This window comes from Crassostrea angulata, chromosome 3, assembly GCF_025612915.1.
Source record: "Crassostrea angulata isolate pt1a10 chromosome 3, ASM2561291v2, whole genome shotgun sequence".
Lineage (NCBI taxonomy): Eukaryota > Metazoa > Mollusca > Bivalvia > Ostreida > Ostreidae > Magallana > Magallana angulata.
In genome coordinates, this window is record NC_069113.1 from 8065389 (window position 1) to 8079983 (window position 14595).

Consider the following 14595-nt stretch of genomic DNA (forward strand, 5'->3'; position numbering starts at 1 on the left):
TATAGCGTTTTGTTATGGTTATTTTTACAGGGTTTTTTTTTGGGGGGGGGGGCAACCTAATTAGGGTACTAATATCCTGAACGCCTGGCACGGTTTGTAGATGTAGGGCCGCCGGGGTCGTTAAAAAGGTACAGACGATATACACTCTGTATGAAAGACACAGGTGTTGGATGTGCATGCGAAGTAAGGCAGCACTTTCTGTGCAAAATAATACGAATTCTTACAAAATTCTTTCAAAGTCATGTTTCATGTTTTATTTATTATAGTTTCCTTTATTCTTTTTACACAAACAATTAACTACAATGTGTAGTTCATGCATAAAGAGGTCCTTGCAACCTGAATGCCTCGATAGGAAAGCAACCGACCGTAGATTTCTGGACCCGTATATACACCCCGGTGTCAGTTGAATATTGTTAGAATCAAATATGGTGATCAAATGTTTTATGACTAAAGTCAGCTTCAATAAGAAAACAGGGGAAAACAATACCACTCGCTAAATCTATTCGCGAACAAGTAGAAAACAATACATTGGACAAAAAGGGCCCTCTGTCAATTTATTTTAAAAGTATTATCGGAAGCTATGTTAGCGTGTTGTGTTATCTATAGTAACTTTGAAGATTTGCCTGCCTAAAACCAGGGCTTTGTTTTCAGCAGGGATCGGCTCAATAACACCACAAATGTATGAATTTCTGATATCTATTACAATTAAACAGTTTATAATGTTCATAGTAGATTTCATAGTAGATGTTCAATTATAAATATTTACATCCACCAAGCAGGCTTGGTGTATTGCTGAACGTAATGGTAATTCATTGCAATGTGTAATGCCAAAAACTTAGCATTACAAGAAATGGTAATGTAAGGCATTGCTTTCCAAAATCTATTGTAATGCTGGCAGTACAAGGCATTATTTTGCATTACTATGCTTATTTATGCATAATCAAAATAAATCATAATGAATTAAAAAACAAAAATTGTACTTAATTGAAAATATTTTTTAAAGACGAAAGAAAGAGTTCTTAAGTTAAAAACATTTAATTATATTATTCATTTTTAAAAAATCCATTTTGAAGTTGTCAATATTACTAGCTATGACAAAACAATTCCATATATTCTTAAGAGTGTTGTTATTAAGAGTTTGAAATCATTTGGAAAGTTTATTCCAATTAGTTGTGCATTCTCTCTCGATGCCTGTGTTGTATATTAGGTACATTAGTTTGGACTGATAGGAAATACATGAATCATGTGTTTTTCTTTTTATAATTGTCTGAACACTTAATATATTCAATGATAAAGATTTCCAGACAGTGTATCTTTCAGTCCCAGGTTGCATAGCTCCTGTAGAACGTTTTTTCAATGTAGCTAGAAAGATTTTCAAACAGACAGAATGCATTTAAAAGATGAAACCTTTGAAACGTTGATGATCATAGTGTGCAACAGTAATCTTTAATAAGTCATTAATTTAAAGCTGCTTGTAAACAAGAACCTGTAGATATGTTAAAGTGAGTTTTATAATTGTAACATTTGTTTATACTTTAGCTTTACTTTTTAAAAACGTATTATTGACTTAATTTTTCAGAGAGTAATGGAAATGGTAATGCATTACTTTACTCATATAATAGTAATGTATTGCATTACTTCAACAAAATGAAGTATTGGTAATGTTACCTTAATGCCCAAATGCATGAAGTAATGGTAATGTAATCAGGTCATTTACATAATATTATAACACAATTACTCAGATATCTCTTTCAATCTCGTCAGCTTCTAGTGCATTTTGTTACAAGTTTCTTTTACCGGCGGTTTTGTCAATATATCTCAAGAAGCTGTATATAAAGATGGAATACATCTACCAGTGTTGCTAATTGCAACATTCTAATTACTCAGATATCTTATTTTATCTCGTGAGCTACTAGTGCATTTTTGTTTCATATATCTTCATTTTAGACTGCTCTGCCATTTAACTCTAGTAGCTGTATAGTAATTCATAGATTGAAGATATTGAAGTGTTGTTAATTTTAACATTCCATCATGTCATGTCATCCACATGATGTTATGAAACAATTCTCAAATATTGTTCTTAATTTCGTCAGCCACAAGCGCATTTTGTTACAAATATCTCCATTTTTTAACATTTTCTAACGCGGGCGAAAAGTGAAGGACGACTTCATCATGCATCGCGGGCAAATACCCTGGCTCAGCAATCTATGCTTAATTAATGAATCTTAATAAATAAAAATGATTAGTTTGAAGTGAATTTATTTTTGATGGAGAGGACTTTCCAAAAAGGGGTGCCCAGGCTGTTGAATAGTGGGGGGGGGGGGGGGGGGGGGTCTCCACAATTATTTTTTAATCAGTTTTTTTAATTTACATTTTAAAGAATACTTTAGAAATCCATTAAGAAATTTTTTGGACACAGAATACACAAAAATAATGGTTCAACATATTTTAAAAGCATTCTTCATGTGTAAAGTGTAAATTCCCCGCGCTGGAATATTATCTTGTTATGTCATAAATAACAGGATAAAGACGAATTTGAGGTTCTTTTCGAATATAGTTTTAGTTTCATTCATGAAAGCTGGGTGTTATTTCTTATGGTGGATTGAATATGAGCACACAATTCCTTTATTAATTTTCTTAAGATTGATAACATATCAAGTTTGATTGGAGACAGTTAAGATTCCGGACTGAAAAGGTAAATGAAAGTGTGCTGTAAAAAACAACAAATTACCACCTTGTATGTAAAGTTTTCTTCAATAAAAATTAAGCGACCATGTAATATCAAATAACAATACACTCCTTTGGAATACGGATACAAATATTGATAGTTTCTGCTTTCATAACGTATATTTTACATCTTAATCAGTTAACATCCAATAAGACGGCAAACGAATTTGTCAAAATTCGACTTTAGATCTTGTCAAACTTTAAAGAAACAATACAAGCCTATGTTGAATACGATTTTACTCTTGTACGTACAATGTAAACTGTTAGAAAATAAACGATATGTAGTCTGAAAAAGACTACCTTTTCCTGTGTTAATTTTTTCTCTCTCTAATGATCATTATAAAAACACAATTTTGTAACATTTTCTTATTTCACATCAAATAAATATTCTTAAGTGATTCAGTAATCAAGACGAATCAAGATTCCCATTGATCAAAGTCATTTTTTTTATTTGAGGCAACACCTCCGCAAGGGCCCTCATTATATACTTAACCTGGGGTGCCAGGGACACCCTGGATCGGTAATTCTGTAACAAAAAATGAAGATACATTATACATTTTTATTTTTACAAAATAAAGTTCATAAAATAAAGTAAAATATTTATAATCATAGACGATATTACACAAATTTAACTTAACAGTGCAAATTTATCATCTTTCTTATGTAAAGAATATTGAAAAAATATATGTAAACTTTTCTAAGTCATAATTTATCTGCAATTTACGAATATAGTAGGATTTGACAATTATGATGATAGAAAATATAAAAGTTTAATATAGTCCGATAATGTACGATAGGACTTGCTTCCATAATCACAGTCACAGTTCTCATTAGTTGATTTTGATTACTGACTTTCCCCACTGACTCCTTACGTTGACTGGTTGTTGGACACGACGGGTTTTGAAATTAAATAGGTGTTATTTGCTTTTTGAATCGAGGTACGATGACGAAAACAAATAAAATAACGGTAATGACAAGGAATAAAACACCCCCAAGAACACCTCCCATTATTTCAACTGTTTGATTGTCCGAGCTAGGGTTGGCTGCTGTTGTGACAACACCTTGGGTAATGCCTTTTGGACAAGATATAAGGATTTGTTTTGATGATTCTGTCAATTCAATGAAGAAACAGATCTCATAGCGAGACCCAGGGTTAAGTCCAGTTATTGGATGATCCCTTTTGGATTTGTCAAGTGGAAATTTTTTTTCTTGGGGATTGTTTACTCCTAACTGTTTGCATTGCACCAGAAAGTTTTTTAGATAAGTCAAATCTCCACTGACTGTCCAAGAAATCACTATTGTATTGGTTGTTTCACTTGAAATTCCAAACCGAATATCTGGTAATGGGACAACAGAGGTTCCAATTGTTGACGTAGTCATTGTAGCTGTTGTAAATTCTGGGCAAGTAGCAGAATTTGGTGGATTGGAGCAGAACTGACCAGTTTCCAAAGTAACTAAAGATTTACCTGCTAAATTCGCTGGATTTGTACATGTCAAAATAACTAAACCTGAAGAAGGTATTGTCTTCAAAAACTGGTGAAGTCCATAAAGATTACAATCACACACAAAAGAGTTCTGCGAGGCAAAAAAGAAATTGAGTTTGTTAAATCCTTCAAAAACACATTTTTCAATAGTATATATTTGGTTGTTAGAGATATCAATGACATTCAGTGAATATTTCAACCCATAAAGAGATTCTTCTCTCAGAACAGTCATGTTGTTGTTTCTCATAGTAAGACTCCCCAGATTGTTGTGACTGTAGAAAAGCAAGGATGGAATGTCAGAAAGTCCAGTTCTAGATATGTCTAGATTGACAAGATTTTTCATAGCACCAATAGCCTCCCAAGCATACTGATCAATTAAATGGTTGTCCTGTATATGTAGGGTTTTCAGGGCAAGCTCTGCTCCTTCTAAGGCATCTAGGCTAAAATTCATTGGGTTGTTTACACTTGAGTCATACTGACTTCGTAGATCTAATGTATCCAGCCTAGTCATGGGAGACAGTGCTCCTTTTTGAATTGTGTGGATCCAATTTTCAGACAAGTCCAAAGAATGCATATTTCCAAGGCCTTGAAAATCGTTGCTTTTAATCACTCTCAATTTATTACCAGGTATCATAAGGTTAGCTAGTTTTGGCATGTTTCTGAATAAACCATTGGGAATGTCTGTAAAATCAGCCATCATATGACCTAAATTAAGCTGTTCCAGCTCAAGCCAATTATGATTGCCTAATGGTATAATGGCTTCTTTTGTAATTCTGTTCAGTTGAAGACTCAAAAACTCAAGCCTATCGGTGATTCCTATGAAACTCCCATTGAACATCTCCCTAATATCATTACCCCTCAGATCCAGTTCATTAAGAGAACTCAGAGAATCAAACGAGCTGTAGGAAATGGTTGTCATTCCATTGTGTACCCAAGAAAGATGTTGTAGCTTACGAAGTCTGTTTATAGCAGGCTTTGGAAAAGTTGGCACTTGGTTGTTTGCAAATTCAAAAACAGTCAGTTCCTGTAACTGATTTTTGAAAGATTCAGATGAAACAAAGTTTGTGTTCATATTTCTTAACCTCAAAGTTCTCAGATAAGGAAAGTTATTGAATTCTGTACTTTCTTCAATAGTAGGCATGTTAAAAAACTGTAACACAAGCTCTTGAAGATTGGTCATGTTTTTAAGTTGTACAAAGGGAGGGGGAAGTACAGTATCACCCTGGAGTTTCACTATTGTCAGATGTTGCTCCAAACCAAAAAAAGCCATAGGGTGAATGCTTTGTAATTTGATATTTTGGCCACTCATATCAATTTCTTCTATTTTTATTCCACTGAATGCATTGGCTTGAATAACTTGTATATTATTGTTTGGATTATCCATGTCCAATTTCTTGAAAATTTCTGCAGAGGAGTTGAAAGCTGGGATCTGGGTCAGACCAACACACCTGATGTTTCTCCTGCTCTGGCCGGTTACAGTCTCACAAGTACATGCTGGCACTGTGCTGGGGCACTGTGATTGGGTGAAGCCAACATGTAGCAAAGCAATAGTCATCAACACTAACATTTTCATCCTGTAAGGAGAGAGATATAAACACAATAGGTTCACAGTAATAAAATATTAATGTTGTAAACTTTGGACCCTTAACAAACGTTACTTTTAGTAGCCAAGAAAAATTACATGTCTAATAACAAGCGTTCAATGCAGTGCAACGATAACCTGAAAATATCTAGATGAATCAAGATTTTAAAAAATGTTTTATGATAAAAAAAAAAAAAAAGCCAATAGGAAAAATTGCTAACTTGAATCTTGTTTTTAAATCTTTGATTTTTAAGTCACCTGAGCCTGAACCAAAGGCTCAAAGTGAGCTTTTCTGGTTAAGATATTCCCGTTGTCTGTCGTCGTCCCTGTTGACGTCTAAGTCTAAGCGTTGTCGTAATATTTTCACATATTCTTCTCAAGAACAACTTAGCTAACTTCAACCAAAATTTGCACAAAGCATCATTGGGTGAAGGGGACACAAGCGGTACATTACGATGCTGTACTTATTTATTATAGACTGTAAACGCATTACATTTGGCTGTGCATTCTATTTAGCGTTTTTTGGCGAAAAACGGCGTCCGCTAAATCAAGTACATCGCAAAATGTAAAATATTTAAGAAAATAAATAGTTACATTCAGAAAAACGCTAAATGAAATCCATGCTAACTTGCATTTTCGCTAGCCAAGGGTTTCTGATCCGCACCGCTTCTCACGGGCCCTTGGCATAATGTTATCAAAGGTCGGGATTTTTTCCCTGGATTTTGATTTAGGTTTACTGAAACTGTTTGACCAATCAAAAAATCAAAGCCTATTTGATTTAATCGATAATGTTTTCCTACTGTTTATTCACGAGTGTCTTTAACACAAATAGCCCAAACCCTTATTTTTCTAGTCTTTCTGTTTGAGCCTTCATGATGCAATTATCATTCAATGGTGCAATAACAAAAATTGTGTATCAACAGACGCATGCACTAGTATATTAAGATTTACCGCTCCCAGTGTCATGTACACCTTTGAATTTCTTTATGTAACATTTCACATTATTCCTATTTATTGAATACACTGGGCACTAAAACGGTCCTCCAAATTGGTCAATATCAATGTCTATAAAGGCTGCTATTTCTGCACATTAAAGTACGGCGATTTTCATTATTTGGCTGATCTAAAAATAGGATGAGATCACGTGACGAAAAAAATCCCGACTTAAGTAGCACGATATGCGGATCAGAAACCCTTGTCCAGCGAAGATGGCTAACTTGTTCAAAAATCGTATTCCTCCAAATATAGTACACGCTAAAAATAATAGGTTTACAGTATGCTGGTGCTCTTACTTAAACACCGTCTATGGAACCCCTTGATTACCTGTTTGTATTCATTTAAGTTTAGGTTTTGGGTCTATCTGGACCGTGTCAAATCTAACTGCACATTAGCAGAGGGAAACAATTTCTCTGGTTTCATTTTTTATTAGCTTTGATATATACTTACAGACATCTTCTGAGGTGAGTTAACCAATTTAATGATTCATTTTTTTTTATAAGTTAAATGGTTCTTGGATAACTTTGTTGTGTCAGTGAGTTCATTTGTAATTTGCATTGTTTATTGAATGTTTTTTCGTTTGTCAAAGTTGAATAGCAGCCATTTTGTATATTTAATGATGAAAATGTAAACATTTCTTGAACTGGTTTGTTTCTGCCCAAAAACGGACTAAAGAGATAAAAAGCAAAAAATATGAGGTTTTACATGGTATTTTGTATGCAAATTACGCATACAAAAGCAAAATGCATTTTTAATCACCTGGAACTGATCAGCTACAGACTTAAATTCAAGATGTAAAAATTTGAAAAAAATATGAAAGAAGGTCATTGGTGTCCACTCTACGACCATTTGTTAAGAAAATGTCTAAACTTCCATATCTTAGTTGTACCTCGGTCTTTAAAAAGAGGGTTTCCTATACTTAAAATGGATATCAAAACCCATTAATTCCTAGGATTGTTTTTTCTGTGTCAGTGGTAGTACATTAATACGAAAGCCCAGAAGGCTCATTCGACATTCGATATTCAAAATTCGAATCTCGAATTTCGTATTTTGAATTTCGTATTTTGAATCTCGAATGAGCCTTCTGGGCTTTCGTACATTGAAGTTATATTTTCACTGAAAAAATTTATGTATATTTTCTAATTAAGACAATAATTTTTTGGACCATTTTTCTAAAAAGAATAATATGAAAATTTTACTTATAGAACTGAATAACCCTTTGGAATTTGTATAGAGATGTCTTGCACATTCAACACAGACTGTGTTGAATTGACATTCATTTTTTTCTGTGGAAAATAGTATAGACTGGATTTTTCTTGTCCTAAAAATAGATCCCAAACCAACTGATAAACAAAAGGTACCCTATTTTGAGGCATACTTCATACAAAAATGTGCAATATTCAACCTTTTTCTCCACGAATGGTTGTAGACTGGACACCAATGAACCCCATTCCTTTAATTTTTAAGATTTTTAAGTCTGCAGCTGCGCAGTTCTAAAGCTGTTCTTAATTTTCAAATAGGTTTGGTTCTGAACTTTCATGGGTAGTCTGTATATATAAAATAAATAGCCTGATATTTATTGCTTTTTCATCTTATGACAACGGTTTTGGCCAGTTTTGAGCAGAAACAAGGCAGTTTTAGTCTGTTATGTTCTGACGAGTTATTTTACAATAAAACTTTAGGAAGGGTTTTCATAGGTTTCTGTTACCCAATCCATTTGAATGTTTAATAAAATATGTTTGAATCAAGTTACTCAGTAAATTACAATAGAATATGATTGGTTGAGTTATTGAATATAGAGCCTAATTTATTGTGATGTCTAAATTGTCTTAGCCCCAGCCCCTCCCTTGAATTTCTTATCTGTGTCATTTAAAGTTGTAATTAATGTTCTAAAAATTGGCTCTATAGTTATCAGTGTGATAATTTACAACCGAATACAGAATATATCAATTACAAACCACACTGAAATACTGCACAAGTAGATTTTAAGTGAATTGCAGTTATAAATAAGTCCAGGTAGATTACTTCACTTATGCAGCCTGTTATATACGTCAGGGGTCGTAACAAATCATATGTAGATATTATTTTCGATTTAAATATAATTAACAAGTTAAGCCTTTTTTAAAAAAGCTCACCGTCTTTAGAGCAATCACTAAACAGCAGTAAGTTATCAAAGAAAATATACATGTAATTTTTTTATATATAAATGCTGCCTCCCTCTACATGCAATGGCGTGTAGAACTTTTTTATATGTACCTTAAGTGTGCGTGCCTAAAATTGAGAAATGCGTACCAAGAGCTTGTTAGCTGAGATCGACAATAGTAGAGAAAAAGAGATCTTAGAAAGAGTCGTTTTATTTTGATAAAATCAAAGTTGATACCACAGCATTCAGCATCTTGTTTTACTGGTAGTAGTTTTATCCTATCTAATATGCAAACTTGTTTACTGGTATTAGACATACTGTATGAAATTTTCACATTTTTGTTATTTGCATAATCAATACCAAAAGAAAATAACAAACAAAAAATTAGTAGATATTATAGAATATTGCTTTTAACTAGTTGTACTGACAAAATAAAAGCCTGATTTTCATTCGTGGCAATTTTAATGTTTTTTCTTATTCTCATTTTTTAATATTTAATATTTTTTAATAGAACTCCAACTTCTGAATGCCTTAAAAATTATCTCCCTTGTGCCGGACAGCTTTTCAACCTAAAAAATAAATGTAAATTTTCACATCATGCATTTTCTATCAATCACAAAGGAGAGGAGGTGCACAACCCGGAGACTGTAAATTATTTCAACTCTTTATATCGTTTTCCAAGGAAGACGGTAAAAACTATAAATACTAGGCAGTAACAGTATAGAACTTAAGTAAAGTTTAAGACTTAAGACGTAACTAAAATGGCTAACTATAACAATTTAATCGGAACATAGGGTGCCGATAAAAGTGAGTTATATTTGTCATTAGTATTGCTTACACAAATTTAGTATTTTTATTAACTACTAGTATTTAAATTTGGTGCTGATAACAGTTTTTATTATATAAATCGAAAATGATATTTACATATGATTTGTTGATAAAATATTTGCTTTTATCGGTAGAATTATCAATAATGAGCGTAATATGCGATAATATTGTCGCTTACTAAATAGAATTTTTTAATGATAATGTTTTCATTACTTTTATCATGGACTTAATGACAATTAAAAATTGTTAATAAGTAAATTGCAATATTTTCCATCTAAATTGTAGCATGTAGATTAGTGAATGTTACTAAAAAGTATGTAAATACTGCTCAGTTTATTAGCAGAATTAATTGAAAATCCAAAAAGGATTTGATTCACGTTCAATATATATCTTTAACACTGCCATGGTAATATTTAATTACAAACTTTATGAAAGTTATTTTTATTTGAGAAAGGAGACTTTAAATAAAATGTCATTATTGATTTCTACTTCCTGGATAAAACTTCAAATTGTGCTTTGTTCAGTGAATATATATCAAAACAACAATAGACAGAATGCTTCGGCAGAGATCCATCGCTTTGAATTATAATCAAGGTTTTGTTCATCTACACTGAACCTTATTCTCATTGAGTTGTTGTGTTTGTGCCATAAACATTTTATGTAATGAAGGCCCAAGTCCTACGATCCCGCTTTCGTCTTATTTATGACCCTTCTGAAGTAAAATCTTACCAGGTTTTATTTAACATTTATTGGTCTTTGAACTTTAAAAACGTTATCTAGTTTATACATTGTTTTGAATATGTCTTCTCTACACTCTACACCCATCTCTAATAATGGCGTTTACATGTATGCCGTTTTAACGACATTTTTGCGATGTTGAAAACCAGACCAAAATGTTGTCAGCATGACTAGACATATGAAAAAGTTGGGGGGGGGGGGTTTGTTGGAAAATTTTGATATTTTTTTTTTATATTAACGAGGTACAACTATAATTTAAACTCGAATGACGGCGATTTACCTATGCATATTCATGAACAATTAACGTTTGAGGTTGTTTGCGCGTGTGCGCGGGGTTAGTAATTCAGAAAAGCAGCTTGCAGACCGAGGTAATACGACAGGCTTGGTTACGATTGTTTGAATTCTTTGAAGTTTGTGTGCTTTAACAGAGATAAATATCAGATATTGTCATCTGCATTATCATTTCTAGGGCCCCTCGACTTAAAACAAATATAAAGAATTTATAGATTTTAAGTAATCGAGTAATAACTGTACAAGTTTTATCATATCTAAACAATGGATATTTTTTACCATAGACATAAGTTTCTTTTCCGTTATAAGTAAATATCTTATTAAACAAAGAAATCATATTGCTGTGTGAACCCATTTGTCGATAGCAAAAAGTCGACAAGCTCATAGTTAAACATGAAGGTTTTTTTTACACTTGTCCACCGCTGAAAGTGGTCTCCGGTATATATTCTCCTTTTACAATGTTTTCTGTCAAACTATTTTTTTTCTTCTTTATTTTCTCACCGAAAGCATCTTTCCACTGCAAACAGATCGACGAATGGAATGTTTTCGCTCGCGTCGCCATCTTTTGTACGACATCTTTTGTACGTTATAAAATAAGCTTGTCATGTCACGTGCTCATGAATACTTCAAAGTTGGGCGTTTACTGTCAGACCGGTCAATAAATAAATTGATTAGAATGTATATTCTAATACTTTTAAATGCATTTGATTTAAACTGTATAATTTGTAAAAAGTTTATATCTTTTGTAACTTTATTGAACAAGATGCCCATGGGCCACATCTGAGCAACAATGGGTATGATAAGATCACCTTAACAGAGTCATAATTCGAACTATCTGGACAATGTAGTATAATACATGTAGATCCTTTATAAATAAAAGTCCATTTTTTCCCGGGTATGTTTATAATCAAGTCACTTTTCTAAAAAGATGATTTTATAGTCATATCACCTGTTAAGCATTGCAGTTCTCAAAAAGATTCTAAACATTTGTTTATAAATGGGATATAAACCTACATCAAACTCTGAACCCCATGTGAGGCTCAAGAATATTCCAGGGGCCAAAGTCTAAACAATTTGAAAGAATCAGCAATATGTCAAAATGCTTGCGTAAAAGTAAAAAGTAAAACCATACATTATATCATTTCATTTTTGGGCATTTTCCTTTGTAATCCCAATGTACGTGGCGCCACCCTACTCCTCAATATTTTGATTTGAAAGAATTTAAATCTACATTATCATTAACAAACTTGAATCTACACTACATGAGGATGCTTCCACACAAGTTTCAGCTTTTCTGTCCAAATGGATTTTGAGAAGAAAATTTTAAAAGATATACACTATATATTTTCTTTGTAAAAGTACGACCCTCCATTGTGGCCCCTCCATTCCTCTGAGGGTCATTGTTTTCACAACTTTAAATCTAAAATACATGATGCTTCCACACAAATTTCAGCTTTCCTGGCTAATTATTTCTGAGAAGATTTTTAATGATTTACTCTATATATTCCAATGTAAAACTTCAACCCCCCATTGTTGCCCCACCTTACCCCCGGGGACCATGATTTTCACAAACTTGAATCTACACTATCTGAGGATGCTTCAACGCAAGTTTCAGCTTTTCTGACTAAATGTGTTTTTTTAGAAGAAAATTATAAAAGATTTACACTATATATTCCAATGTAAAAGTATGACCCCCTATTGTGGCCCCACCCTACCCCCAGGGACCATGATTTTAACAAACTTGAATCTACACTAAATGAGGATGCTTCCACACAACTTTCAGCTTTCCTGGCTGATTGGTTGATGAGAAGAAGATTTTTAAAGATTTACTCTGTATATTCTATATAAAACTTCACCCCCCCCCATTGTGACCCCACCTTACCCCCGGGGACAATGATTTGAACAAACTTGAATCTACACTATCTGAAAATGCTTCCACACAAATTTCAGCTTTTCAGGGTCAAATGGTTTTTGAGAAGAAGATTTTTGAAAAATATCAACAAATTTTCAATAAATCCTAATTATCTTCCCTTGAAAGAAGCATGGCCCTTCATTTTAACAAACTTGAATTTCCTTCACCCAATGATGCTTTGTGGCAAGTTCGGTTGAATTTGGCTCAGTGGTTCCGGAGAAAAAGTCAAAAATGTAAAAAGTTTACAGAGAGACAGACAGACAGACGGACGGACGCTGGACAAAAAGTGATCAGAAAAGCTCACTTGAGCTTTCAGCTCAGGTGAACTTAAAACGCAAACATTTGGAATTCTTTCTTTTAAAATGTTCAATTCAAACGGCATATTTACCTTAAAATGCCGGTGAAGTGTTATGCAGGTGATACAGTTAGGCCTTTGGACTTTTTGTGTTATAAGGGCCGTTTAAATTCCTTCCATGGCGTGATATGGATTTAATGTTTTCAAGATCATATTGTCAAAATTACTCAGATGCATTATTTTAGTTGTGTTATGCATGATTAGGTTTAAAAATGTATCATTAATGCAATGTAAATCATGCGACTGAGTTTAAAGCACCGTTTTTATGAAAATTTAAATTAAACGAGAGAAAAATAACATCTGCTTGTAACAATTTCCTCTTTGTTATGCAAAACGGCATATAGCAAAGAAAACTTGATTGAATCAAAATCCCCAATTCGGTTAAAGGCAAGACATGTAATGGGTGTCTATTGCGTAAATCAAGGGAGTCGTATCTTGATGCATGGTAAAAGTTTGACTTCAGTAGGGTCATATTGATAGTGCTGCAAGTGCGTAGTATCGCTGGTACATGTATTCAACAGCTGAATTGTCAGGATTTAACTATCAAACTTCTAAACGAGTGCAAATTATGATAATAAGATATACTTCAAAATTTTGGGCGAATTGTCCTAGGCAGGCATTGCTCTAGTTAGGTCTTAAGTCTAAGAATATACTTTATATTTATATACGTACCCTTTATATTTTACGAGTCCCTGGACAATATATACATGTAAATGTTGACCCGTTTTGTTCCTGACATATTTATTATCTCAGTATTGTCCCTGACCAATTGAAACTAGCATCTAAGTCCTATTGTACACAGTCATCGTCTCAAGCTTACCTGTCTTGGCTAGTCTTGCTATTGTGTACAATTTCCTGTTAATTACCACATATAAGTAGGTTCACATTCAACCAAGTTAGCAACTTTGCTATATCTTCCTTTGTTTCAAATATTTAAAACAAAATATAGGATTATTGATCCTTTTTTCACAGAAGGATGATGATGTGATTTACGGCTCCTCGTTAAATGACAAAAACATGTCAAATCGTCTGTTTTATTTTGCGGGTTTTAACCTATATTACGAGTACCGTCATTGAAAATATCCAAGATAAAACAATCATATAGATGATAGACACCTAATGACAGGGGGTTCACTGTTTGCATTCAGTTTCTATAGGTCTTAAGCTCCGCCTCACATATTAAAGCCCAAAAGGTGGAATGCTACACCAACCATCTGGATTTATGGATCGTTGAAGCACCATTTCTGAAACCATGATTTCGTTGTTCAAATAAGGATATACGCCCTTCATTACTTCACATTTTTTTTATTTTTTAGTATTTTTTATGAAAAAATGAAAATCTGTTTTGGGTGCAAGTAAGACTTTGTAGAGTTCAAATTTAGGTGTGAATATAGGCATGATATTACTATCTATTAAATGCCATTAATGTCAATAAGACGTTTTGCTTTTTAAAATACAAAAAAAAATATTTATGAGAATACACAAAAATTGTTTATATTTTTTCAAATCTATGGATAAAATCTATAAAAGAGATGTGTC

The 14595-nt window shown here is 33.0% G+C and overlaps 1 protein-coding gene across 1 annotated transcript; it reads right to left on the bottom strand.

Moving 5' to 3' along the window:
* Positions 1 to 2884: 2884 nt before the first annotated feature.
* LOC128175249 (leucine-rich repeats and immunoglobulin-like domains protein 2) lies at positions 2885 to 13983 on the bottom strand. The gene is made up of 2 exons (XM_052840741.1): positions 13877 to 13983; positions 2885 to 5785 (listed from the first exon to the last, which is right to left on the bottom strand). The coding sequence occupies exon 2, from the start codon at positions 5782 to 5784 to the stop codon at positions 3634 to 3636; it is 2151 nt and encodes a 716-aa protein (XP_052696701.1). The 5' UTR covers position 5785; positions 13877 to 13983; the 3' UTR covers positions 2885 to 3633.
* Positions 13984 to 14595: the final 612 nt, after the last annotated feature.

Excerpts from the sequence above, each read along its gene's own strand:
- LOC128175249 (XM_052840741.1), bottom strand. The coding sequence starts at position 5,784 with ATGAAAATGTTAGTGTTGATGACTATTGCTTTGCTACATGTTGGCTTC.